Here is a 24,991-nt window from a genome sequence, read left to right as displayed (position 1 = left end):
ATGATTAAATGTTATCATTATCATGTATGTGAACGTGATAAGGTGTAAAATTGATTGTCTCAAGTTGATTAAATTGTTAACCCTCTGCAAATGTAAAAATTTGTTAATTGTTTTCATTATTATTAATATTTTGATCACTTATTGCTGATTAATATTAATTTTAATATTATTATCATTGATAATATTTATTATTTAATTGAATCCATGACAATTAAAATGTAATCAGTATCATCTTAATGTGTTTAACCATTAAAATGATTGCTCAAAATGATAAGATTGATTGTTAACCATACAATTAATTTTATTTTATTTACTATGATTAACAATTTAGTCTCATCAATTTTAATTGCAACAACATCATTCTGATTGTTATTATCAATAAGAATAATATTTTTCCATTTGATTAATCATCAGATTGTAACAACAATTTACCATTGATATTTTTAGTTAATTTCCTCTTAATTGTTTATCGATAATCAATCAATCTTATATCTTATACATATTAAAAAGTTATATTGATAAATTTAATCTTAACGTTGGCCTTTCAAGTTAATTGTTATAACGAATAAGTAATTAGGTAAATTAACTGTTAATTGATTGTTGTTTGTTTAATATTTTAATGGTTCAATTGTTCACGATTTGTTGATTATTAATGGTTGATTAATTGTTCCTAATGTGATGATTTTAGATTGTTAAAGTTAGATACATTTCTCCAACAATTAGAGTTTGAATTTTTTTTCTGATTACTTGATTAGTTGATTAGTGAGGTAAATTTATAATTAGCTAACAACGGAAAAAATCATTTACCTGATTATTTACATAATCAGGTTAAATCACTTTGACGACATCAGTTGATTGTTAACTATTGAACAAAGTACATTAGTTAATTAATGATGATAACCATCAATTTAATAGTATTAGTAGTTAATTGTTGATCGGACAAGAAAAAAAAACAACAACTTGAAAGCTACTTGATTAATATCACAATTAGTTGATCGGTAAAATTAATTAAATACCACAAATGAATACACAATGTTAACTTAATAATCAACTAATTGTTAGCGAGAGAGTAAAAAATTTACCACCAAGAAAATTAATTTCCAACTGATTGTGATAATATAAGAAAAAAAGTTGTAACAATCAAATCAAATCAATGAGACCACAAATCATCAAGTGAATCGTAATTTAAATCTGACAGAATCAATCAGAATTAATGGAAACCAATAATCAAAAGTAATCATTGTAGAAGATGAAAAAAAATATCTGTCAGTTGATTTAAATTAAATTCCAATCAACCATATATACGTTAATTCAGTTACCATTGATTGAGAGATTGAACTTTTTTTCTGCTAATTAGAAATCAGAGAAAAGTAAAAGAGAATAAAAAAAAAATTCGAAAAAAAAGTTTCTCAAAACTTCATGGTTACCATGATGATGGAGAGAGATGTTGATGATGAGGATGATTCCTGTTGAGCAAAAGTAATTATTAAAAGGATGATGATGATGATGATGATGGAGATGATTTTTGATTAACTTTGTTCACCGGAGTAATTTAATTAATGTAACAAGTTTCATATTATAATAATAATGTTGATTCCAAGGTCTGAATTTGTGATTTATGTTGAAATTTAACTTTTCATGAATCCGATAACATGATGATGATATTATGATAATAATCCAATGAAAAAGTTGTGAAGCACGCAATCATCATCATCATCATCATCTTCATCTCTCACTCACACTCTCACATAAGAAAAGGTCAGTAATTGAAATTAAAGAAATGATTATCATGCATCGCCAGTCGAATGAGGAAATTAACTGAACCCTAATGTTGATTTAAATTCATCTTCATCTTCATCTTTCGTTTCACTCTTTCATACACTTTATCATCATCCATCATCATCATCAGTCTCTCTCTCTCTCTCTCTCTCTCTCGATATTTCATCTTCTTCACTATTATGATTCTAATCAAATTAAATCTTCTATCACTTTGATCTCATTCAAAGACAATGATAACATTATTAACTTGATACTCGATATTATTAACCCGTTAATTACATTCTAATCAGTGGTCATCACTTAAAATTTGTTAATCTCTTAAATTTTACAATTAACTGCATCGCAATATTAGTCACTCTATTTACTTAATTACTTTATCGTGTTGATTGATGATTAACTTAATTCATTGTCGTCTACAAGTTTCCGGATTTATGTTGCTGTGGTTTTTCAATGTAATCAAAATTGGCCATTTGATTGGTTGGTTAGTTTTATGTTGATTTAAATCATTAATACACCTTGAATTGTATTTATAACAAAATAATCATAATCAACAATTAAGTCAACGCAATTTTTTTGTCCCCAATTGAAAAATCAAGCAGCCGGAAACTTTATTAACTTGATAATAATCAACGGTAACACTTAATCTTTACTTAATCAAGGTTGATTAATTAAAGTCCCAATTGTATTTCAACAAGTTGACAATTAAAATCAAACTCTTTTTCCCTTCATAAGAAAAATTTTCCAGTTAAATTGTTGATATTGTAAGCAAATAATTCACCGGTAGTTAATAAACTAAAAAGTTAATGGTTGGACAAGGACAGTTGATTGATGTTATTGGGGAAAGAAAAAATCTCAATTTCTTAGTTCAAGTAAATCACAAATTGTTTGTTTACCAATAATCAAAACTAATTCAGTTGCAAGTCATCAAGATTGATTAGTTTTGTGTTTGTATTACCTGAGTAATTAACACGTAATCATTTTGGGTGTTTAGTTGGTGGAATTTTTCTTATTCTGAATATGCAAATTTAATTTTTCTTTCGTTTGCAATTTAGAAAAAAAAAATTACAATTAGGAAGAAACTAATTGGAGGAAGATAGTTTCTCGTTCGTTTGATTATCCCAGTAAATTTGACAATTTGTATGGGGAAAACATTAAGATGGGAATGTTAAGTGTCAAATTATTTTAAATTTGTTGACGCAATTAAGCAAAACTTTTAACTGCTGCAATGATTGAATTAGCCCCGATTCCGTATTTTTCAATAAGAGCATCTGGAGGGCCACTTCGAGGAACCTCTCGAACAGCGAGATGTTTAATGGTGATTCCTGTTTCGCCAGAAAGAGCACCAGAAACAGCTTCGCCTAAACCTCCCTCTGGATAATGATCTTCAACGACAACAATTCGTCCCTTACAAGCTTTAGCGTTTTCCGAAATACCAGTAGCATCAATTGGTTTGATAGTGAATGGATCTAAGACTCGGCAATTGATTCCTTGTTGAGCAAGTTGATCAGCAGCTTTCAAAGCCTCGTGAAGAGTAATACCAGCACCAATAAGAAGTACTTGATCATCGGCTAAATTGAAAAAGATAAAGAAAAATATTAACATTAATAAAAGTATCACTTTTATAGAAACCAATAAATTGTGATCAATGATAACCGATTGGGCAATAAAAGTATCAAAAGCAAAGAGTAATTTTTATTACACTTTGATTGAAAAAAAACCTCGATAAGATTGTTGATAAAATTAACTAACCGCTTTGTTTAACAACTTTAGCCTTGCCAACTTCAAAAACGGTGTCATTTGAATAAATGCAAGGAGTTGCTGGTCGAGAAGTACGAATAAAGTCAATTCCTTTTCGCTGAGCAGCTAATTCAGCGGCTCGTTCCATACTAACAGCGTCAGAGGGATAGAAAACATTACAACCAGGAATAGCTCTAAACATGGCTAAATCTTCAAGAGCCATTTGAGATGGTCCATCTTCACCAATGCTAACACCACAATGAGAGCCAACACATTTAATATTGGCCTGAGAAATTGCACCTAAATTAGTTGGAGAAAAGAGAGAGAGAGAGAAAGGTAAATAAACGATCAATTATATTTATCGATGGAGACTAAGTTACCCATTCGGAGTTGATCAAAGGCACGGGAAAAGAAAGCGGCAAATGTTGAAACAAATGGAATTGCTCTTCCTCTACATCCTGCACCGATACCAACACCAATCAAGTTTTGTTCAGCAATGAAACACTCGATATAACGATCTGGGAATGCCTTCTTGTAGGTTTCAGAGAAAGTACTGTTCTTGGTATCACCATCAAAAGCAAGAACTCGAGGATTGGTTTTACCAAGTTTCACCAAAGAAGTACCATAAGCTTGACGAGTAGCAACCTGATAAAATTAATCAACAAAATTAAGAGTTAAAATTCATTGTAAAGTCATTTTCATGATTGGAAATTACAGTCTGTTTGATAATTGAAATTGAGAAGCAATTAAAGTACCTCACGAAAGGTTGTGAAAAGTACTCATTACAATGAGTTAATTCAAATGATTAAGCATAAACTGATATCCCTGATAAGAGACTTACTACTCTCTCAGCAAGAGATGTAACATTTATGCAAATACAAAAAGTAATCTAAAACTAATTTAAATATTATCTATTGACAATGTCTAATGAACAACGTTTCAGTAATAATTAGTTTAGGTGGATTGAGTTTGGTGGCTGGTGTATTTGTGATCAATAGACAGAGTAATCTGATTCATCCATTTGTAAGGGAACTCATTTTCCCAGTGCAAATGTGACAACGATAAAGAGATGAGAAAAATGTAACAAGATAAAGTTAATTGTTGATCACGTGAAAACTGTAGATCAACTCACTTTTTCCCCGAGTTTATAGCTGGGTGGTTCACATAGAGAAACCTTCATATCGACTTCAGGGGCTGATCCATTGAAAGGTTTGATAGGCAGAGACAGATTCTTAAGTTGACTTTCCAAGTGTTTAATGACAACGTCGGCTTTGTCTCCGAGAGGTTTACCATGCCAGTTATCTTTATCTTCAATATCAGGAAAACCTAACAGGAAAAAAAAGAGATATTAATAAAATCTGGTGATTAGCAATAAATGATTTTCATTTACCTTTTCCTTTGTATGTTTGAGCAATTATGGCTGATGGACGATCCTTGGTTGCTGCTGCTTTAGCGAAAGCGGCAACTAAAGCATTCACATCATGTCCATCAACAACGATCGGCTCAAAACCAAAGGCACGACAACGAGCTTCATAAACATCCATCTGATGTTGTAAAGCGGTTGGTTCACTTTGTCCAAGTCGATTAACGTCAAAAATAGCACAAAGATTGTCCAATTTGTAATAAGAAGCAAAAGCCATCGCTTCCCATATTGATCCTTCAGCTGATTCACCATCACCAATTAAACAATAGGTTCGAAAATCGGTCTTGTCAAAATATTTTCCAATCACAGCCATACCAGCAGCACAACTTAAACCTTGACCCAAAGAACCAGTGGCAACATCAACAAAGTTTAATCTTGGTGTTGGATGACCTTCAAGATCAGAGTCAATCTTTCTAAGATTAAGTAAATCAGATTGAGGGAATAGACCAGCTTCAGCCCATGCTGCATAAAGAATAGGTGCAGAGTGTCCCTTACCTGTAGAAGAGAGAGAAATGAAAAAATCGAAAAAGATTAAGACAAAAATTTCACCAAGAAAACAAGAGACTGAAGTTCAGTCACTGAACAACTTACTCAAAACTAATCGGTCAGAGGCAGGATGTCTTGGTTCCTTGAGTGAATATCTCATGGTGTCGAAAAACAGAACAGCCATGATCTCCGCCATGGAAGCACATGATGTTGGATGTCTGGATAAAGAAAAAGAATAGAAAATTCAATCGAAAAAAAGGTTAAAATCAAGAGAAATCCAACAGAAAATGGTTCTACCATGTGTAGCCCGGAAACCGGTTTATTATACAACCAGAAAAAAGAACAAAAGTAAACACGTAAACACAGTTTTCTCTTTTCTTTTCTTTCTCTTTTTCTATGTTAAAAAGGTTATAACACAATTCATTTTGTAATATTTACCACAAGGTTTCATTAAATGTAAAAAGAGAAAATGAAAAGTTCCACAAAGAGAATAGAAAAACAAGCAAAAACAAAAGAGAATAAAGAATGAAACTTACCCTGATTTAGAAGCTTGGGTGGCTTTAATTGAGTTAATTCGGAGACGATTAGCAATATCCTTAAGAGAATCTGAATTAGCCATTTTCATAAATTGTCGACTTGATGATCTAAAGTGAATTAAATATCAAAGAATTAAAGAAAACGATAATGATTATAAATCCAAACTGCTCTCAACTGAAAAAGAGAATAGAATAAATTTTGTAAAAATTGTTTCTAGTTACCTAAATGAAGGGAGAAAAAGAGAGAGAAAAAGATGAAATTAGTGAGACTGATTAACGATTAATGAACGAATCAACTAGTGTTTCAAGTTAATTGTTGATAAGAATAAACAAATTTACCGGTTTAATTGACACAAAATGTTTGGATTGACAAAAACAGAAACAAAGTCAAACAAAAGGAAATTTAATTTCTCCGAAGTGAAAGTTAACAACAAGACAGACGATTAGAAATTAACTTGTTCAACCAATTGACAAGCTCCTTTTCATCATTTTCTCTCTCTCTCACATTTATCTTCTCTTTCTAATTATCTTTCTTTCTTCAAGGTCGCCATGTTTTCTTTTCAATAATCAACCAACACCATTAATCTCTTGCAATTAATTGGAGTCTTTTGTCCCTTCAACTGTATCCAATACCAGGTCTTGACTTCTACTCATTGTTTTGTTGTTTTCTATTCCAAGTTAATTGTTATCTCAATTTTTACATTCTAATTGGTGATGATGGTGTAATTTTCTATTCATGAGGACACATAACATGAGGAAATTCACTGATTACAATTATTCCTGTTTTCTGATTGGTACAGGAAATTCATCAAAACAAATGGGGATTCTAAATGGAGAATTTTTTTTTCTCTTTCTAAACAATTGGTTGAATTGGCAGAATTAACAACAATTAACTTGTTGCAATTACCCTTATTACAATGTTTTCTTTTTTTTGTTCTGTTGTTTCTGATTCATTGAAATTTCCTCGGCTCACTCAACAAAAGATAATTACGTAAGTCGATTTAATAATAATTAACCTAATTTGATTTCTATCTTGTCAACAAACCGTTAATCTAATTTAGTAATTGTCTTCTTCTTACCTTGTTTTTTTCCATTTCATTATTAATTGTCAATGTCAACCTTTAGATTTTAACTTAATGGATACTCCTGATGGTTATTTATCAATTGGTGGAGTTAAATTAATGGTAATTATTTAATTAATCACTAATCAAATTGAAACACAACAATCAAAAAAAAGACGAAATTTAAATTATCCGAACAAGGTAGTTTGATTGGTCGACAATAGATGGCGTGACCTCCATTGATTATTTTCCATTAAATTTAAATTGTTTCATTAATCATTTCAAACAATTAGATAACAATTTAAGATTTTTTTTTCTAATTTTATCGTAAACCTAATGAATTTAGATTCGATTAGTTGAAACATTTACTGAGAAATTTGATTTTATGAACTAATCCAGAGTTTTTTCTAACTTCTTTCATTTCAGTTTCCACGAATTCTGTTGATCAACTATTAGAACTTTTTTTGATTTCTAATTCAGTTTGTTTCGAGAAAACAAAAATGATGTTAAATTGTTACAATTCTCAAGCATCTCATTTGTCAATTCTCATGTAACTTTCATTGGAAATAGTTGATCGATTTCTGATTGGATTATTAATCATCAAGGAAAATGAATATTATTTTATTGCTGATAAATGGCTAATAAAATTTTCCACAATCAACCATTTGATTTGTCAAAATAATGTTAACAACAAATTACCCCAAGGGCTTGAACATTTTCTTAATCATTGAAACACCACTATGACCGGACATTGATACAGATTAGGATCAAATTACCGATGATAAATCATAAAGTATGGACTATGCAACTTTGTTATCCCTAATCAATTGATGACAAATTGTATTAATAATAAAAGTAAGTTTTCTCCGATCAATCAATTAGAATATAATATTATCATCAACTAACTGTTATTCTCTGTCCCCAAATTTCACCAACAGCAAAGGATAAACAATCAAATATTCCCAATGATGATGATGACGATTGTAACAATATTTAAATTTCACCAAAATCGTATTCCTAATGGACGCAAAAAAAAGCATTTTGAACGACAAGATTATCAACTGTTATTTTAATTGATTTTCAACAAACATAATCAACATAATCATCTTGAGATCCATGAAGATACCAAATTACAAGAATCAATTACACACTGGAGATACTAACAAAGAAAAGGCTTTAAACAAAGAGAAGGCATCAAATTGTGAATCACATAATTGGAGAGATAACCTGATGATGATGATGATGATGATAATGGAATAGTGAACAAAAAAAAATGGAGGAGGAGGATAACAAGGATGAGGATAAAAGAGGAAGAGACTTGTTATTAGCCCTGTGGTCCTTTTGTGAATTGGGAGAAACAATTATCTTTTACAATACAATTCTGAGTGTGTAAAAGCGTCAAATCTAATAGAGACATTGGATCCCATTGATGAGGTGAATTACCGTTTGCTTGAATAGATGCAAATTGTATTTACAATCGTTTTTGTTGCCTGTTGATGGTTCCTCCGGAAAGATCTTGTTACATCTCTTTTTTTACATCATCATCTTCAAAATTATTTCTCTTCTTTCTCTCTCTCTCAAAGTAGATACCCAATTCAAGAAAAGAAGAAGCAAAAAAACGGTTCATCATGATGAGAAACAGTGGTAACAATATTCAGAGAAAGGAGGAGGATGATGAGGATGAGGATGAGGAAGATGCGGAATCATCTTGATGATCAAGCCTGAGGATGAGCAAAAGGCAAATGAGGAGGTTGGAGTGAAAGGAAAGTCAAGTGATGATGGTGGTGGAAATGATGAGCTGATCGGAAGGCGATCATGATGATAATGATGAGAAAATTGGATGATGAAACAGGAAAGATGATCGGAAGGAATCATGCAACAAATATTTATGTGAAAAGGTTACAAAATGGATGAAGAGAAGATGATAAATGAAGATAATAATGATTAGATATACTCGATGGTTTCAAAGTTGATGATGATGATGATGATGTTTGTTTTTGGTGAAACTTTTTTATTTTTAATTCTGTTTCCGCAATTTAACGAGTCACATTCAATTCTGTTCATTGATGCTCATTCAAATTAACCTCATCATGTTGGTTATTATTTTCAATCATTATCTTCACTAAATTAGACAGTTAATTTGTTTTCCCTTTTAATGATAATTAACTTTGTAGTTGATGAATTTTGGGTGAAAATGGTTTATAGTTAAAACTGATCAGTTTTTTACTTAACTAATTTTATCGATCCATCAATCAAATAGATGATTAATCTTTGATTGAACTGTTAATTTAATTGTTGTTGTTAAGATGAGTATGTATATAGATTGATCTAACTGGATTAACTAAATCATTTTGATCAATGAACGTGTAAACATGTTGTCGATTTACAAGAAAAGGTCACTAAGGTTATGAAAAGATGTTAAATCATTTTGTCAGTGATTAAGTTAATTGTCCATTGATGATTAGCTGAAATCTGTTGAATGAATTTCCAACTGATGGACAAAGTTTCGTGTTAATTTGAACCTAAACAATTGAAGGTTGATTAAATCACGATACAATCAAATTGTAATTGATGATTAAATCAGATATATAATCTATCGTGATTAAGTGTCTCTATCATCATCTTTAACTTGGAGAGAGACAGAGAGATTAATTTATTATAAAGGTAATTATCTAATTAACTGATGATCATCATTGGAACCAGTTGAATGTTAACTAACAATACAATTAACATGAAAATGAATTTTCAATAAAGGCAAACGGAAAAAGATGAAGACGATGACAAAAATAAATCAAAAGAATCATGAGACGAATACACGGAAACGGAAATGATGCCCATGGATGGAAAACAGAATCAATATTAATATTGGAAAATAAATTCTGTTGATTCAGTTGATTAACTGGTTAACAAGAGTATAGTTTTTTTTTGTTGGAAACTTGTTCCGGTCTCATCTCATTGTCTTCATGAGAGATTCAGAGAAATAGGAAACAATCATCATCCAAGTGATTAGAATAGTAAAAGCATCACGAATGTCCTTTTTTCTCTCTCATCATCATCTTCATCTTGATTGTGACAATAATAGAGAGAGAGAGAGAAAGAGAGAGGAAGATGACAAAAAATAGATAAAAGTAAAAGTCTATTTCCTTCCGGTTCAACTTATCCTTTTTCCCTTCATCTTGATCATCATTATAATCATCTGATGATCTATTTCAATATAAATGATAACAAATTATTTTATTCCCAAGGTTTGATCATGTTGATCAATTGCAAACACGAAATCAATTGTTATCAAGACAAATTAGTTAATCCATTGAAACTAATTGTTTTCACAATCAACTAAATCATCAAATGTAACTAACCTTTATCATCCTCATGCCCATTAACTTGATCATTTGGTTACCTTTGTTATTTGTGTGTATTATAACATTTTCATTGTAATAACAATCAGTTAATCAACAAAGGTAAGGTGAGACATGTTTATGTTAACACTTTGATTTAACTAAATCAAATTAATCATTGGCCTTGGATTAAAGTTAATATACAAAACAATTGATGGACCAACATAATATGTTAACAATGATTATCATTTCAATTGGTAAATTGATTTACTTATACAAGTTAATTGTTGACCAATAGAAAGGAAAATTATTACTCCAACAATTTATTTAATTTACTTCAATTTTCTAATCACAATTAACTAATCAACTCTTTTTGATTGAGAGAAAAAAACTTTTCTAATTAAGTTCAAAGAAACAAATTCACTTTGATTTACAACGTAAACATATTGAAAATACATCATCACAATAATCATCCATTATCATCATTCTGTTAACCATAAAAGGATGAAGATGATGAAGATGAAGATGAAGATGAAGATGAAGATGAAGATGATGATGTTCATATTATCCTATAGTTAGCATTGTATTCAACAGGAACAAAAAATCAATTCCTATAATAAAGATGCTCAATAATCAATGATGATAATCAAGACGAAAATGAAAAAAACAAAATTTCATTCAACTGATTATCCGATTGATGAATTGACTAGAAACCAATTGAGATTAAATTTTATAAGAGATCAAGTTAATTACTATGATTTAGTTATTAGTATCAACCAAATAATTCAAATTCAAATTGTTAATGATATTAAATTGTTGATGGTCAGTTTCAAGGTGTGATGACCATTGAGAATGTGCTTGTTTCTCATCAATATCAATTTTTATTTACACTGATTATCAGATAGATGATTTAATAGTAAATCTATTCAATAGTCAAACTGAATATCCAAATGTGAGTATATATTGGTAACAATTAACTTAATTGTTACTACATTTTCAATGGATTAGATAGATAGGATCAATGAGAAAAATTAAATCACATCTAATTCTTGGTAAATATAATTATTATATCAATATTTGCTTATTTCAAGTGGGTGGTGGTTGTGGGAGTTGATTGTTGTATTATTATTACAATAAATGATAATCTATTGTGATCATTGAGACTTGAATAACAATTGAATTAATTGTAATTGTTATTAAAGTAACTTTTTTGTCATCATTACAATTTAACCGATGCTTTTAAGTTAACAGTTATTATTATAACCATTAAATAATATTGACAATCAATAGCAATTGATTGTCAATGATAATCAGGTCATTAATTTATTTAAATCTAATTCTTACCCTGTAACAATTAACACTGAAAAGTAAGAAACAATTAACACTTGGAATTGTTATAATTTCAATTTGAATTGATTACCATTTCTTTGGTTAATTGTTTCAACAATTAGACTGATTAACTATTCAGGTAACATTTAGATTCAATTCAATTCAATTGGAAACGTTTTTCTTTCACATGTTCTCGTAATTAAATCAACCAGGAGAGAGAAATTAACAATTTAAATTGTAATTTAAATTGTTAACTTGTTACGATGATAAATTGATTATTATTTCCAATGATTTTCCAGAGAATTGAAATGATGATGAGAATCAATTCTTAAAATTGTTGAATCAACTCACGATCAACATTCATACCCATGAATACCCACACTCATAGATACACATTTAAATGGATATAAAATGAAACAATAATCCAATTGAAAGTAATCAACTTGAAATAACAATTCGAATTTAAATATAATCGTAACAATTGAAGGTAACACTTTCCGTTTCCTATCAACTGAATATCCTTTTGAACAATAAATAAATATATTATCATTATCATAGTTGATTAACACTTTAATGGTTATCATCATATTTATTCATGATAATGATTAACAATAACAACAACAACAATTACCCTTGAGTGCATATGAATATGATATTAATCAACAATTAACAACAATGGTTGACAAAATCAATGATCAACACCTTTGGGTCGGAGGAATCGGAAAAATCATCATTACAATGATAATAATGATTGTTATCGACTTGCGGTCATCAGTCTTGCCGTTGGTGAATGACCACTGCCGATATGGACAATGCTGTTGATATACTGGTCAAGAATCAATATGTTCACAATGGTCAAAGTCAAAGGAAAAATTAAAAGATAATCACAACAATAACAACAATGAAATCATATTTTGAATCCAAGAGAGTGAGAGAGAGAGAGAGAGACCAAAGAGTTTGCTTTAAGAAAAATACTCCTTTCAAATAGTTTCTTACTCGAGAGTTTGGGATGACAAGGATGAAGATGAAGATGAGGATGGAGATGGAGATAATGAAAGCGCCTCCAGTAATGAACACCAAGTAGGGAAAAAAAAGTTGACCACCAAATGAATTAACAATGGACCTTAGTGACCGCGTCACTTATGATAACAACTCTCATGGACAAATATACTTACAACTCGGTATATAATATTTTGAGCTTCCCTTTAGCCTTTAACCTTATATATATATTATACAGAGTGAACCAAGCGTATTAATGGCTTACAAATTGTTACCATTCAAGGGAATAGGGTGGTGGTAAAGGTGAACGGGGTAAAGGTGAATATTTGACAATAGGTTTAGTATTTGAAGGCCGATCGACAATTGAGAAAAAGTATCTTAATCTTTTATCGTCGATGTATTTTAACATAAATGAGAAAAAAAATTTCGAAGTGATTTCTTTTCTCCCTCTCCCTTTCTCCCTTCCTTACCTGTCCACTTTAAAGCATCTTCATCATCCTTATCATCATCATCATCGTCAACAACATCAACTGTAATTGACAATTGAATGTTTACCTTTACCAATATTACTACAGTGTTATTATAATAATAACATTAAATAGAGACTAAGGAAATATCAAAACAACAATAATAATAAAGATTCACAATCAGAAATTGATTCATTGATAAAAAAAACTGTATCACTTTGAGTCTATTATTGTGAATTACTTTAAATTGTTATCATAATCAGTTGTCAGTTATACATTTGATTGTTCAATTGGCTCTTGAATTTAATATTTCCTCATCAATTGATCATTCAAATGTTAACCACACATACAAAATGTATTAACCTTGTGTCTTTTTAATCATCTTCAAGTATGGGAAACTAAATTAACTGTATAATCCTAATGAAGATTTAAATTGTTATCATAATATTTTCATTTCTAAAGGAGATGATAACAATTAACACCTTAACGTTAATCCAATTATTTGAGAGTAACAATTATAATTGTTATCGTTGTTTGTTTGTCAAATGAATGATTAATGAGAATTGATTAACATAACTGTTTAGTATTTAACAATTGGTTACAATTAACTGAATACTTTGATTATCACCGTAAGGTATTGAGTTAAATTGTTACTTTTGATTATCATCAAAACTGTGAAACAAATTAATCACATCAAATTAATTGTTGAAGTACAAATGACAAGGTTTAAATTTTTTTCCTCTTCTTTTTCTGTTGACAACTAAATTAACCAAGTTAATCAACTGATTGTCAATTGATTCATCCCTTTATTTAATGGTAAATAAATATTATTTCAAACTAAATGTGACAATTTATGATTAGTTTTGATGAAATAAATCATCAACAGTTTATATTATTTACCCTTAGGGTAAATTGTTTCACTTGTTATATGAGCTGATATTTAATTCAGTTCAACTACTCACCTTTCACTTATATTTCAAAGTAAAAACAATTAACTAACGATAATGATAATTGTCAGAAAATAATCAACTAAATTGTCGTAATCAATTTTTTAACTCTGATAAATTTCATGATAATTGAATAAAAATCAATTAGAATCATTTTTTTCATCGTTTTATTTTATCGGTAATCTAATTATTAATATGATCAGAACTCAGCTTTCAGCCTATTGGTCAAGCTTCAAGTTGGTCAGTTTGAAGAGAGAGAGAGAGAGAGAGAGAGAGAGAGAGAATCGAAATCAGAAATTCTAATTCAGAAAGTTCTGGATTTCCATTGATAAGTTTCTCAGAATAATTCTGATTCTAATGTTGATCATAATTAACTGGGAGTGAAAAATATTATCAATGTTAATCTTTTAATCTGATTACAATTATACTTGAATAAAGTCATTAACAGATTATTAGTAACCTTTGACTCTTTTTCACCTTTTTCATTTTCTATTATTATGTCCAGTTAATGATGATGTAGTGTCCAGTTTTTGTATTCATTTATCTTTCTACCATCTCAATTTTATCAATGGTCAGTCCAAGTTTAGTCCATTATAATCATTTACTAACCTTGTCCACTCACACAAACACACACATTGTATTGATATTTTTACATGTGGCAAGTTGTGGTCAACTGGTAGTTATTTTTTTTACTTCCTGACAACAAAAGAGTTGACCGATCGGTTGATTTTCATCATTTTTCAAAACTAACTGTTGATAATGAGGGTGATAATTACTGACCATTTTGTTAAAAAAATAGTTTTCAATTTAATATAACAATGACAACGAGAAAAAAGTTTTCCTTGTGATTTTGTTGCTTGTTTTTTTTACTATGTCACATTTTCATTGTTATTGTTGTTGTTGTTTATTTCATTGTTGTTTTGTTGATGATAATGACCAAGATGATGATGTTGATTATGATGATGACCATGACAACTGATGTGTTTACCACCTCCAATTTGTTTGTCCAAACCTTAATGTCTCTTCATTCAATTCTAGGCTTTTGTCTCCCACTCTTTTCATCGTGTCCACATCATTTTTACCTGGTCAAGATATTACTGTGATATTGACCACTTATCCGTTGGAGAAAAAAAATAAATAAAGAGTTGACCAAAGATGATTTCTCTCATTCATTGGTTTATTAACTCTTGACCAAAATATTGATAAACAAAGTAAACTTTTACTATAAGAGACTTTTGGATCCATTGAACATGAACATGGTCAGTATTAAGAAGCAAATTATTGACCAGTTATAGTGAAGTTATCATTAAAAGAAAAAAGATTTTACAACTTGAATTTCAGAGAAAAAAAATTACGAAAAACGAAAAGCTCAATGGTCACTTTTTCGCTTGGCCATTGAACGGATAAAAAATATTCCATCAACAGGTAAGATGGGAAAATGAAGGTTAGATAATTGAAATCAAAGGTAAATAAAGGTTAAGAAAATTAATGTTACCATTGAGAAAAGGTAACATTACCTGTGTAGCTTTTGAACCTCTTGAGATGAATAAAAAAAAGAGATGATGATGGGAAAAGAAAAGAAAAATTAAAAGTGATGGATTTTCAAAGTTAATTGTGATCAGTTGATGAGAGGTTTAGTTAACGTGTATTACAAAATGAAGTGATAATAATAAGGAAAAATGTACTTAGATTACAACAATCAGGGAATCTGTGAACAAGAAAAGTTTTTTTCGCAAAAAAAAAATTGGTAACCAGGTAACTTAGTAGGTAGATATCATAAAGATGATACATGAGCTACAATTTTGTAGCATCTCAAAGGTAACAAGGGTTTTAATGTGCTAACGATTTAACAAGTTACCTGTAGACACCATGAGATTGGTGGTAATGTGAGGAAAAAGGTAGCTATTAACTTTAAGAGCTCTTACCATCTCTATTGGAGGTTAAGATGATGATGAGGATAAAAAGTAAAAGATGAAGATGTAAAGAGCATAATGATTATCTTCATCATCTTATCATCATGAGTACAATATAGGAAAAGATGATGATGAGGATGATACACCTTCTTGAAGGCGGGTTGGAAATACTTTTGCATGAAATGGGCTCATCTTTCAATTGGATTCCCTTTAATGGATTACAATTGAATGATGAAATGGATTTGAAAAGATGATGATGATGATGATGATGATAATGATTACCTTGAGGGCTTTTTCATCTTCCTTGTCATCCTATTGTCTTTTTTTTCTATTTCATGTTAACTTTGAACAATATTGATCTTGGATACCCTGAAGGCTTTTATATCATTATGTATATTTGGCTTTTTGTGTAAACTGAAAACTTTTTTTTGCTTCTCGTATTGTTGTTATTATATCATCATTGATGAGGTAACATGATGTTCATGATGATGGTGATGATGATTGTTCAGGTTCAGTCTTTTAAATTGCCAAATCTTTGCCAACTAATGTATAAAAACCTTTTCCCAACAATTTGATCAACAATTTACTTCCCATTTATCATCATCATCACAATTTACTTTCTATTATCAACTGTTATCATTTATGACACAAGAATATTGTTCAATTCAGAATCAATCAGAACTTTTTTCTTCATCTTCATCTTCATCATTTACTCTAACATATTGATTGATGTAATTTCACTTTACCTTTTTTTTTCATTCACTCCATTGTTGATTTAATCTCTCACCAATACAATTAATAAATTATCGTAATTTTGATTACCAGTAGATCGTTAATTTGTTTGATTGTTGATCAGTTTGATTCGTATAGAATTGATAATAATTGTGATATGATTTAATCACAATCAAGGAAAAACAAATCAAGGTTTTCGAGAAAAATTAAAACCTTAATTACTTTGATTAATTGTCTTCATTTTTATGAAAGTAGTTGAACCCTTAAGTTTATGGATGATGATTAAGATTGAGATTGTTAAACAATTAATTGATTAAGGTTGCAATTGAAATTTAAATTGTTTTAAAATAATAATAAGTAACAATCAATTGAAACAAATTGTTGAATAATTGAAAAGTTGATCAAGTAATGAGATGATAATTTGTGTTAAATTGATTGTTAAGTTGTAATTGTAATCATTTACTTTAAACAATCAACATTGAACACTTGACACAACACAATTAACCTAAATTGTTAAGTAACAAATTGTTAACTTAAAGTAATCATGATTAAAAACCTATATGATTGTTCAATTGATCAATTGAACAATCCTCCTACTTAACAAAGTACCAACCTCCTTAATCATGATGTTGATTATCAATTGTGATCATTGATTTACTTTGATTTTTTTCACTCAATCTAAACAATTAAGCTTCAAATCAATTGTCCAATCATTTGTTGATGTAAAGTGTATAATTATTGTAAACTTTAATCAACACAATAATAATTGTTTGATCATATTAGCAACTATGATGCTGGGAACTTAATTGTATCCAGTTAATTGTTATTAACTGACTTAGGTTAATATTAAATTAAAAACCAAGATCTTGAGATCAGTTGATTGTGAGTTAAATCAAGATAATTACACAAATGAATGTCCATTAAGCTATTGACGAATACAAACTCTAATCAATAACTTTCTATATGTATTACAATACAGGGCATTTCACCAAGTTTCCAACAAGTTTTTCTCGAATAACTTTTTTGTTTTTGAGCAATGAGACCCAAGACTCGAGTTATGATAGTTTCGAACATACTCAATTGTCATATTAAAATATCAAGGTCATTTCGGTCATATTGACCAGGATGTTTAGGAGCAGGTCCTGATTCTTGACCACTTGTTGGAGGAGCATTTGTGGTTGATTCAGAGGATTCATTTTCACTTTGTTGTTGCTTTGGTTGTTGATGTGAATGAGGAGGTTGATGGTGAGGATCATGAATGGAAGGGAGAGGAAAACAATTAGAAAAGATGCAATAAAAACAAATAATTTAAAATTCATTATTAATAATTTAATCAAAAAAATATTGATGTCAACTGAAAGACAAATTAAAAATTAACAGTTATGTATAATAAAGTTAAATTCATTTTAAATAATAATATAATCAATTAGTAATTTAACAAATAAATGATTGTCAAGTCAAATGAAAGACAAATTTAAAATTAACAGTTAGAAGTAAATGTGCAATTTAAACTAACTACATCTAATAGATGATTAAACAACTAGAGTAGAAATTAAACTAAATTAAACTAAATTGTTACCTTTTTTACGTCGATTTTATGTAAACTCATAAGTAAATAAACAAAGTTATCGAGCGGAAGAGCTTCGATAACCATGATAATGAGAAAACACATTAGCGAAAACTGAATAAATTTAGACATTCCGTTTGGTTCCAACGTTTAATTCCGGCAATCATACAATAATGTCCAAAAGTTGTAAACTCGTATGGATGCTATTGATTGCAAGTTAATTCGATTGTGACCACCAAATGACCTTGAAACCGTATCCTAGCAGAATGACCGGAATGACCTTGATATTTTAATATGACAATTGAGTATGACCTAAACTACCAAAACTCGAGTTTGGGGCCTCAACGCTCAAAAACAAAAAAGTTATTCGAGAAAAACTTGTTGGAAACTTGGTGAAATGCCCTGTACAATCATCTCAACAATTAAGGTACTAAATTTGATCAATATGATTGAGAAAAAAAATGAAACAAAACAAAACCAAAATTAACTTATGATTAAATTGTTACTTTGCTCAGTATGTTTTTCTTGATTGTGATTATCCTCCAAGTGATGACGATTAATTGTAATATGATTGCGATCATATTTCACCATTTTATCATCATTATGATGAATAATAATAATACAATGTTACCATAGGGTATGGAAAAGATTACAGGGTGATCACGCCTTATGGGATAATCCATTGGTTTACATGTAAGGAAGTTTTTAACTTCTCATATTTCAATAAACATTAGATTGAAAAAAAGACATCATCATCATCATCATTAGGATGAAGGTGATGATCAATGGAAACAGAGGAAGACAAAGCATCCTCATCACTTATTAAATCTCGTGTTAATCTTGATCCAAAACTATAAATACAAATATAATGGTTTCGATGATAATACCTTGGTCACGGGTATAATCATCATCTAGTCTCACTCGAAACATCATCATCATCATCATCATAAACAACAAATTACTCTGTCAAACTGATATAATACCATTTGCATCAACACCATTAATCCCTGGCAACCAAATAACACTAATCCAACCTTACTAATCCTTTTGCTTTTGTTATCTAATCTTAATACGCTTTTTGTTATGTTTTTTTTGTATAACCTACTTTCATTTTCATCCTCATCTTCATCCTCATCATCTTACACCTTAACCAAAAGATTTGATCATCATTTTAACACCTAATTACATTGATTACGACAATATGATTAATATTAATAATAATGTTATTGGAGACAATGTATTGTTGATATTAAATAATAATCCATCTTATAAATTGAATAATCAAAATTGATCAGCAATTATGATTAAACTAAACTGTATGTGAAAATGTCTATTTAATTGTGATCAAATATCAAATATTATCAGTATATCATATATAATATATAGACTGTGGTTTGTAAAATAACAATTAGTTATCAATGATAATCATGATTAACATCAATGATTAATTTGATTGAAGGAAAAAAACTTCAATTGAGTTTAGGGTTTAAGATTCTGATCATGTTTCAATGTTAATCATGATAATATCATGATCATGATTAGTATTTATTTATAAATTGTTACTTCAACCTGATGATGATGATGATTATCATGATGATCATGTTTTTGACACCTCATGAAACATGATTTAAAAAACTTATCAGGTAACAATTTAGTTGATTAACTTGATTAACAATTGATAGTAATCATCTTATTCTGGTGTAATAGTTGAATTTGATTATCAACTCATCAAATTGTTGATCAAATTAAACGATATTCAAGCGATTAAGGTAATTCATTATTTGTTTCATTCATCAATTGAGTTTATTTTTTTTTACAATTTAAAATTTTTACATGAATTAATAATAATAATTGATTACTGATAACTGATTAAAAGATACATTTAGATTGATGTTTAATATATTGATTAGTTAATTGCAATCAGGAGGGATGAAGATGATAACAGGGAATCCAATTGTTTAAATTGATTGTAAGTTCATTTGGAAAGTTAATCAATGCAATTAACAAGAGGAAAACTTCATTGGATTAATTAGATTGGCGAGTTAATTGTTGAGAAAAAAAGAAAAAACTGGAGAATCAAATTTTAATTGTTAGCAAATTTTGGTGATTAAAATTTAGTTGATTGTGATGATTGAAGATTTAATTGCAATTAAATTGTCTTCCTTTAGGATTTACTAGCATCAGGAGCTAAAAGTGATTCAACATCAAATGTCCGCTTATTATTGTTAATTGTTGTTGTCTTGATGGAATCATGATTTAATTGTAACAATTTATCTTCTAATTCAATTGATTCATTGATTCCTCTTTCGATGATTAAATTTTCAGGATTTTCTTTCTTAATCTTTTTATTGGGATAATCATTACCTGTTAAAGTAACTGTTGTTGAGCAATTTTGTTGATTGTGATGATTAATGAAAAGTTGATTGTCATCATCATGATTAACTTTTTGTTGATTTACTGATATTGGCAATTTACTTGATTTTTTGTTTCTTGTTGATGATTTAGTTGTTGTTGATGTTGGCGAGGTTGATGTGTCAATTGTTGGTGATGGTGATGGAGTTGATTCAACTGGAGATGATGTTGATCGTGTTGATTGAGTTAATTGTAAATTAATTGGTGAACATGATATTTGATTGTTGATTTGTTGAAGCTGTTGCTGTTGCTGTTGTTGTTGTTGGTGATGGTGGTGTTGTAGTTGGAGTTGAAGATGATGTTGATGTAGTTGATGTTGAAATTGTTGATGGTAAGAGTAACTAATTTGTGGTCTAATTGTTGCTGATATTAGATTTTTGTTATTAGTTAAATTTTGAAGTGTAATAGTGTTTGAATTTGGTGTTACCGTTGTGATGATTGGTGAAGGTGTTGAAGATGAGGTGGAAAGTGAGATTGATGATGAAAGGGAGGATGGAGATGAGGTTGAAATTGATGTTGATGGAGGTGATGGATTGGGTGATGTGGGTGGTGAGGGTGAACCAGTCAGACCAATTGATGTCTCTGTTGGTGTATCAGTTGGGGTTGGACTTGTTGACGAAGATGAATCATCTTCCCTGATCGCATATCCATCATGTTTAGCTGCTTTTCGTTGAGCTTTTCGTCGGCGAAAATCACCCTTTTTAAAATCATCCAAATTCGCTGGATGAATAGTCCAATAATGACCTTTTCCATTGGCACTTCGAGTTGATTTAATGAAACAAGGATTAAGTGATAAATTGTGTCGAATTGAATTTCGCCAACCATGACCTCGATGGTGAAAATAAGGATAATTGTCAAGAATATATTTATAAATATCACTTAAGATCATCCGTTGCTCTGGTGTACTAAGTATCGCCATAGCGATCAGGCCAATGTAAGAGTGTTGAGGTTTAGGTTCCTCATTGATGAATCTGAAACGGCCATCATACCGACCGAAATGGGGTAAACCATGATAGGGAGAAATGCTATTGTCACTAAAGGCTGGATGAGGATAACCATTGATGGTGGCAAAGTTATAAGCCGCAGCAGCGGCCACAGCAGCCGGATTACCTGAGGCCGCAGCGGCAACGGCCAGCGAGGGATGAGCAAGTCTCAATCGAGCTGCAGCCGCTTGAGCATAAAGTTGCAATTGAATCTGATATTCAACGACTGAATTTGGTGTCTCTTTTTCACACATGATGATTAAATCACAATAATCACAATTAAAAAATGTCCAAGAACAAGAAAACTAATGATTGATGAGGAAAAAAAAACTTGGAAAACTTTTCCTTACTTATTATCAAGTTTACTTATTGTTGGATGTAAATGTTTATCGACTGTTTGGAAACTATTGTCGTTTGTTGTTGTTGTTGTTATTGTTTAGATGAAGATAAAAATGAGATGTTATGATGAAAAGAGAGAGAGAGAGAGAGAGCAAGAAAATAGAGATGAGGATGATGAAGAGGAAGGAGGAGGTAATAACTATGAATACGAATCGATAATTGTAACATTGGGTTGAGCTTAATTTTCAATTGGATTCCATGTTATCATTATTATTATTGTTTTGTTATTATTATTATTATCATCTTCATCTTCCCTTATCATCTTTGACTCAATCTCTTTGTTGTTCTCATCCTATTTACTTTGAAAAGTTATTCAAACAATAAGTTAAACAACCAATCAAGTTAAAGGGAACTCATCGAACTTGCTTCTCATTGGTTAGAACTTGTTTCAGTACAAATGTTTGCATGACAAACAGTAACAACATCGAGTAACAACCTTTAGAACTGTTCCCGCCCACAAAATCCCCCAATATCGAATTTATCATCTTCTTTTTTTTTGTTCTCTTTTTGCTTCTGTATTTACAACAACAATTTACTCCAACAACAGAGTCAACATCATCATTATCATCCTTATCATCTTCATCTTTTTCTCCTCCTTCTTTTCTCACTATTTTCCATCTCCTCTCTCTCTCTCTCTCTCTCTCTCTCTCACCCTGGCTACTTTTATCATCCTCACCACATCCCCTCTATTATCAAGTCATTCATCATCATCGTAATCATTATCATCCTCATCATCTTAACAATAATGTTTCTTGATCCAATTATTAGGTGAATTTACTTTACTACTTTTGCTCATTTTGATGAAGATGAAAGTTACAGGTAAAGGTAAATATTTAGTCTTCCTCCTTTATTTTCATACCCCAAGTATCCTCATCATCATCTTCAGCGCCATTGTGATCATATTGATGATGAAGATGAGGATGAGGATGATATAACTTCACTTACTTTTTTTTACCAATTGTAAGTGTTTCCAATATTTACTGTTGCTTTGTGGTAAATTTTGTCTTAATCTTAATCCTCATCTGTCCATAAGTGATACTTTATATCCTCTATTTTCATGTAATATACTTGACACAATCACCAGAATTAAATTTAAATCTAATTGTAATCAAAGTAAAAGGTAAATTCATCTCAATCTATTTACAATAAATACAAACCTTTTGTATTGTATATCTATTGATAAATATTGGCACTTTTTAATGTGTCACACTCACAACGAAACGGATAACAGATAATTGTCACTATTATTGTGACCATTAAGTGGTAGTGACAATTTAGAATCAGCAATTTAAAATTATTGTGTTACTATTAAAAAAAAGTATATATAAGTAACAATTGAAATTGTCACGATAATTGAATTTATTTTGATAATCTACTCGATGACAATTCATTTGTTGATTGTTGATCAACAATCAAATGAATAAAATTAAATGAACCAAATTCAAGGAGAAAACTCAATTTACCTTTGATGATAATTTAACCTTTTATTTTGATTATATAATTGTAAATGATTGATTGATATTTTCACTTTACGAAACCAATTAAAATCATCATTATCAATGATTACGTTTATATAAAATATTATCACAATCAAATGATGATAATGATGATGAGTGTTAATCACAATGATGATAACTTCATTTTAAAACCTAATCCATTTACACTAACAGTACATTAATCATCATCACGATTATCAATTTAATCAATAACAAATTGATTCAACAAAACTTTTCTCTTCATCTTGATGATCATTATTTTTACTCATTCACAAAAGGTACTAATCTTGTTGACTTAATGTGAACAAAGACCTTTACCTTTAGCTACTCTTATGGTCAACAAAGGACTGACCCTTTCAATTCAAAGTGAAAGTATGAAAGATGAAGATACTCATCAGTCACTATTACTACTAAATATACAACTCTTTAACCACCTTATCCTCCTACTCTCTCATCTTGTTTCCTCTTTCACCTTCTCTAACATCATCATCATTTTGACCAACAATAGAATGGAAAAGTAGAAGAAGAAAACTTTAAAAGGCCAACATATCACATTAGAACATTTCCATAGCTATCGAACTTAAATGTTCCATTTCCTCTTATTCGGAAAATTTTTTCTTCTTCTTCTTTCTCTTGTCTTCCAAACGCAAGTAATCATTATATCGTCTTCGTATTGAAATCCTCCCACTTTGCATCTTTTTCTCTCTCAAATCACCCTGTAGATGTGCTTGAAATAACAAAGGGAAACACTCACTCCCACTTAGTGTCCTCCCAGCAAGATGAAGGCCGAAAAAAACAAGAAAACAAAAGGGCAAAGTTGAAGACATCCCTTTGACCTCCAATAAAAGTAAACAGTTAAAAGCAATTCAATTGAAATCGCAAATGATGATGTTGTTGTTGTAGATGATGATGACCAACACCACAATTACAATTCATTGAAGATAAAGCAGACTTGGCTCTCTCTCTCTCGCTCCCAGTCCACCAGTAAGAAAACCACTCACCTTTTATTCATCTCATTTGACACGTAAAAATCAAGTTGATTTTCTGTCAAAAAAAGAGATGAAGATGATTATCAATATGAATATGAAACCACAGTCAACTTACCTTTCACCTTTTACCTTTACTTGATAGTAATAAAAGAGCAACACATTGACCAGTTGATCATTATTATTATTACTCTATCAACCTTGGAGGCCCACTTAGCCTCTTCTCCCTATCCTTTGACCCTCTTTCAAAATATTTTAATATTGAAAACAATTGAATTCAAGTTGAGAGTTCATACTCTCTATTCAAGTTACCCTATTATCATGATCACCAACTGAATGGACAACAAAATGATATTTACTTTTTTTTCTCATATCAATTTTATCAAAACAATTTGATAACA

At 30.0% G+C, this 24,991-nt stretch overlaps 2 protein-coding genes and 1 long non-coding RNA gene across 7 annotated transcripts; 1 reads left to right on the top strand and 2 right to left on the bottom strand.

Moving 5' to 3' along the window:
* Positions 1-2,765: 2,765 nt before the first annotated feature.
* LOC128397466 (transketolase-like protein 2) lies at positions 2,766-7,075 on the bottom strand. 3 transcript variants are annotated; one of them, XM_053358194.1, is made up of 8 exons: positions 7,041-7,075; positions 5,962-6,069; positions 5,531-5,643; positions 4,907-5,434; positions 4,649-4,842; positions 3,897-4,161; positions 3,529-3,816; positions 2,766-3,347 (listed from the first exon to the last, which is right to left on the bottom strand). In XM_053358194.1, exons 1-8 carry the CDS (start codon positions 7,058-7,060, stop codon positions 2,980-2,982), a joined length of 1,884 nt encoding a protein of 627 aa, XP_053214169.1. In that variant the 5' UTR covers positions 7,061-7,075; the 3' UTR covers positions 2,766-2,979. The 3 variants fall into 3 exon arrangements, with proteins under 3 accessions (XP_053214169.1, XP_053214170.1, XP_053214171.1); XM_053358195.1 differs by lacking the exon at positions 7,041-7,075 and adding an exon at positions 6,301-6,438; XM_053358196.1 differs by lacking the exon at positions 7,041-7,075 and adding an exon at positions 6,184-6,325.
* On the top strand, positions 6,455-11,283 carry LOC128397467 (uncharacterized). Of its 3 annotated transcripts, none has more exons than XR_008326954.1 (5): positions 6,455-6,952; positions 7,087-7,145; positions 7,449-7,877; positions 7,961-8,456; positions 8,606-11,283. It is a non-coding gene; the product is annotated as an uncharacterized LOC128397467 (long non-coding RNA). The 3 variants fall into 3 exon arrangements; XR_008326953.1 differs by having other exon boundaries at positions 6,457-6,952; positions 8,609-11,282; XR_008326952.1 differs by lacking the exon at positions 8,606-11,283 and having other exon boundaries at positions 6,465-6,952; positions 7,961-8,558.
* An 8,828-nt stretch (positions 11,284-20,111) lies between these two features.
* On the bottom strand, positions 20,112-22,343 carry LOC128397448 (forkhead box protein A2-like). Its single transcript, XM_053358176.1, has one exon. The coding sequence runs from the start codon at positions 21,961-21,963 to the stop codon at positions 20,479-20,481; it is 1,485 nt and encodes a 494-aa protein (XP_053214151.1). The 5' UTR covers positions 21,964-22,343; the 3' UTR covers positions 20,112-20,478.
* Positions 22,344-24,991: the final 2,648 nt, after the last annotated feature.

The sequence above is a fragment of the Panonychus citri genome, unplaced genomic scaffold, assembly GCF_014898815.1.
Source record: "Panonychus citri isolate SS breed McGregor unplaced genomic scaffold, ASM1489881v1 Contig00033, whole genome shotgun sequence".
Classification (NCBI taxonomy): domain Eukaryota; kingdom Metazoa; phylum Arthropoda; class Arachnida; order Trombidiformes; family Tetranychidae; genus Panonychus; species Panonychus citri.
This window is presented reverse-complemented; position numbering and strand designations above follow the sequence as displayed.

Coding starts and splice junctions, on each gene's coding strand:
- LOC128397466 (XM_053358194.1), bottom strand. CDS start 7,060: ATGAAATGGAAAAAAACAAG. Junction 5,644..5,961: donor ACCCAAGCTTCTAAATCAGG/GTAAGTTTCATT, acceptor TTCTTTATCCAG/ACATCCAACATCATGTGCTT. Junction 3,348..3,528: donor TAAAGTTGTTAAACAAAGCG/GTTAGTTAATTT, acceptor TTTTCAATTTAG/CCGATGATCAAGTACTTCTT.
- LOC128397448 (XM_053358176.1), bottom strand. CDS start 21,963: ATGTGTGAAAAAGAGACACCAAATTCAGTCGTTGAATATCAGATTCAA.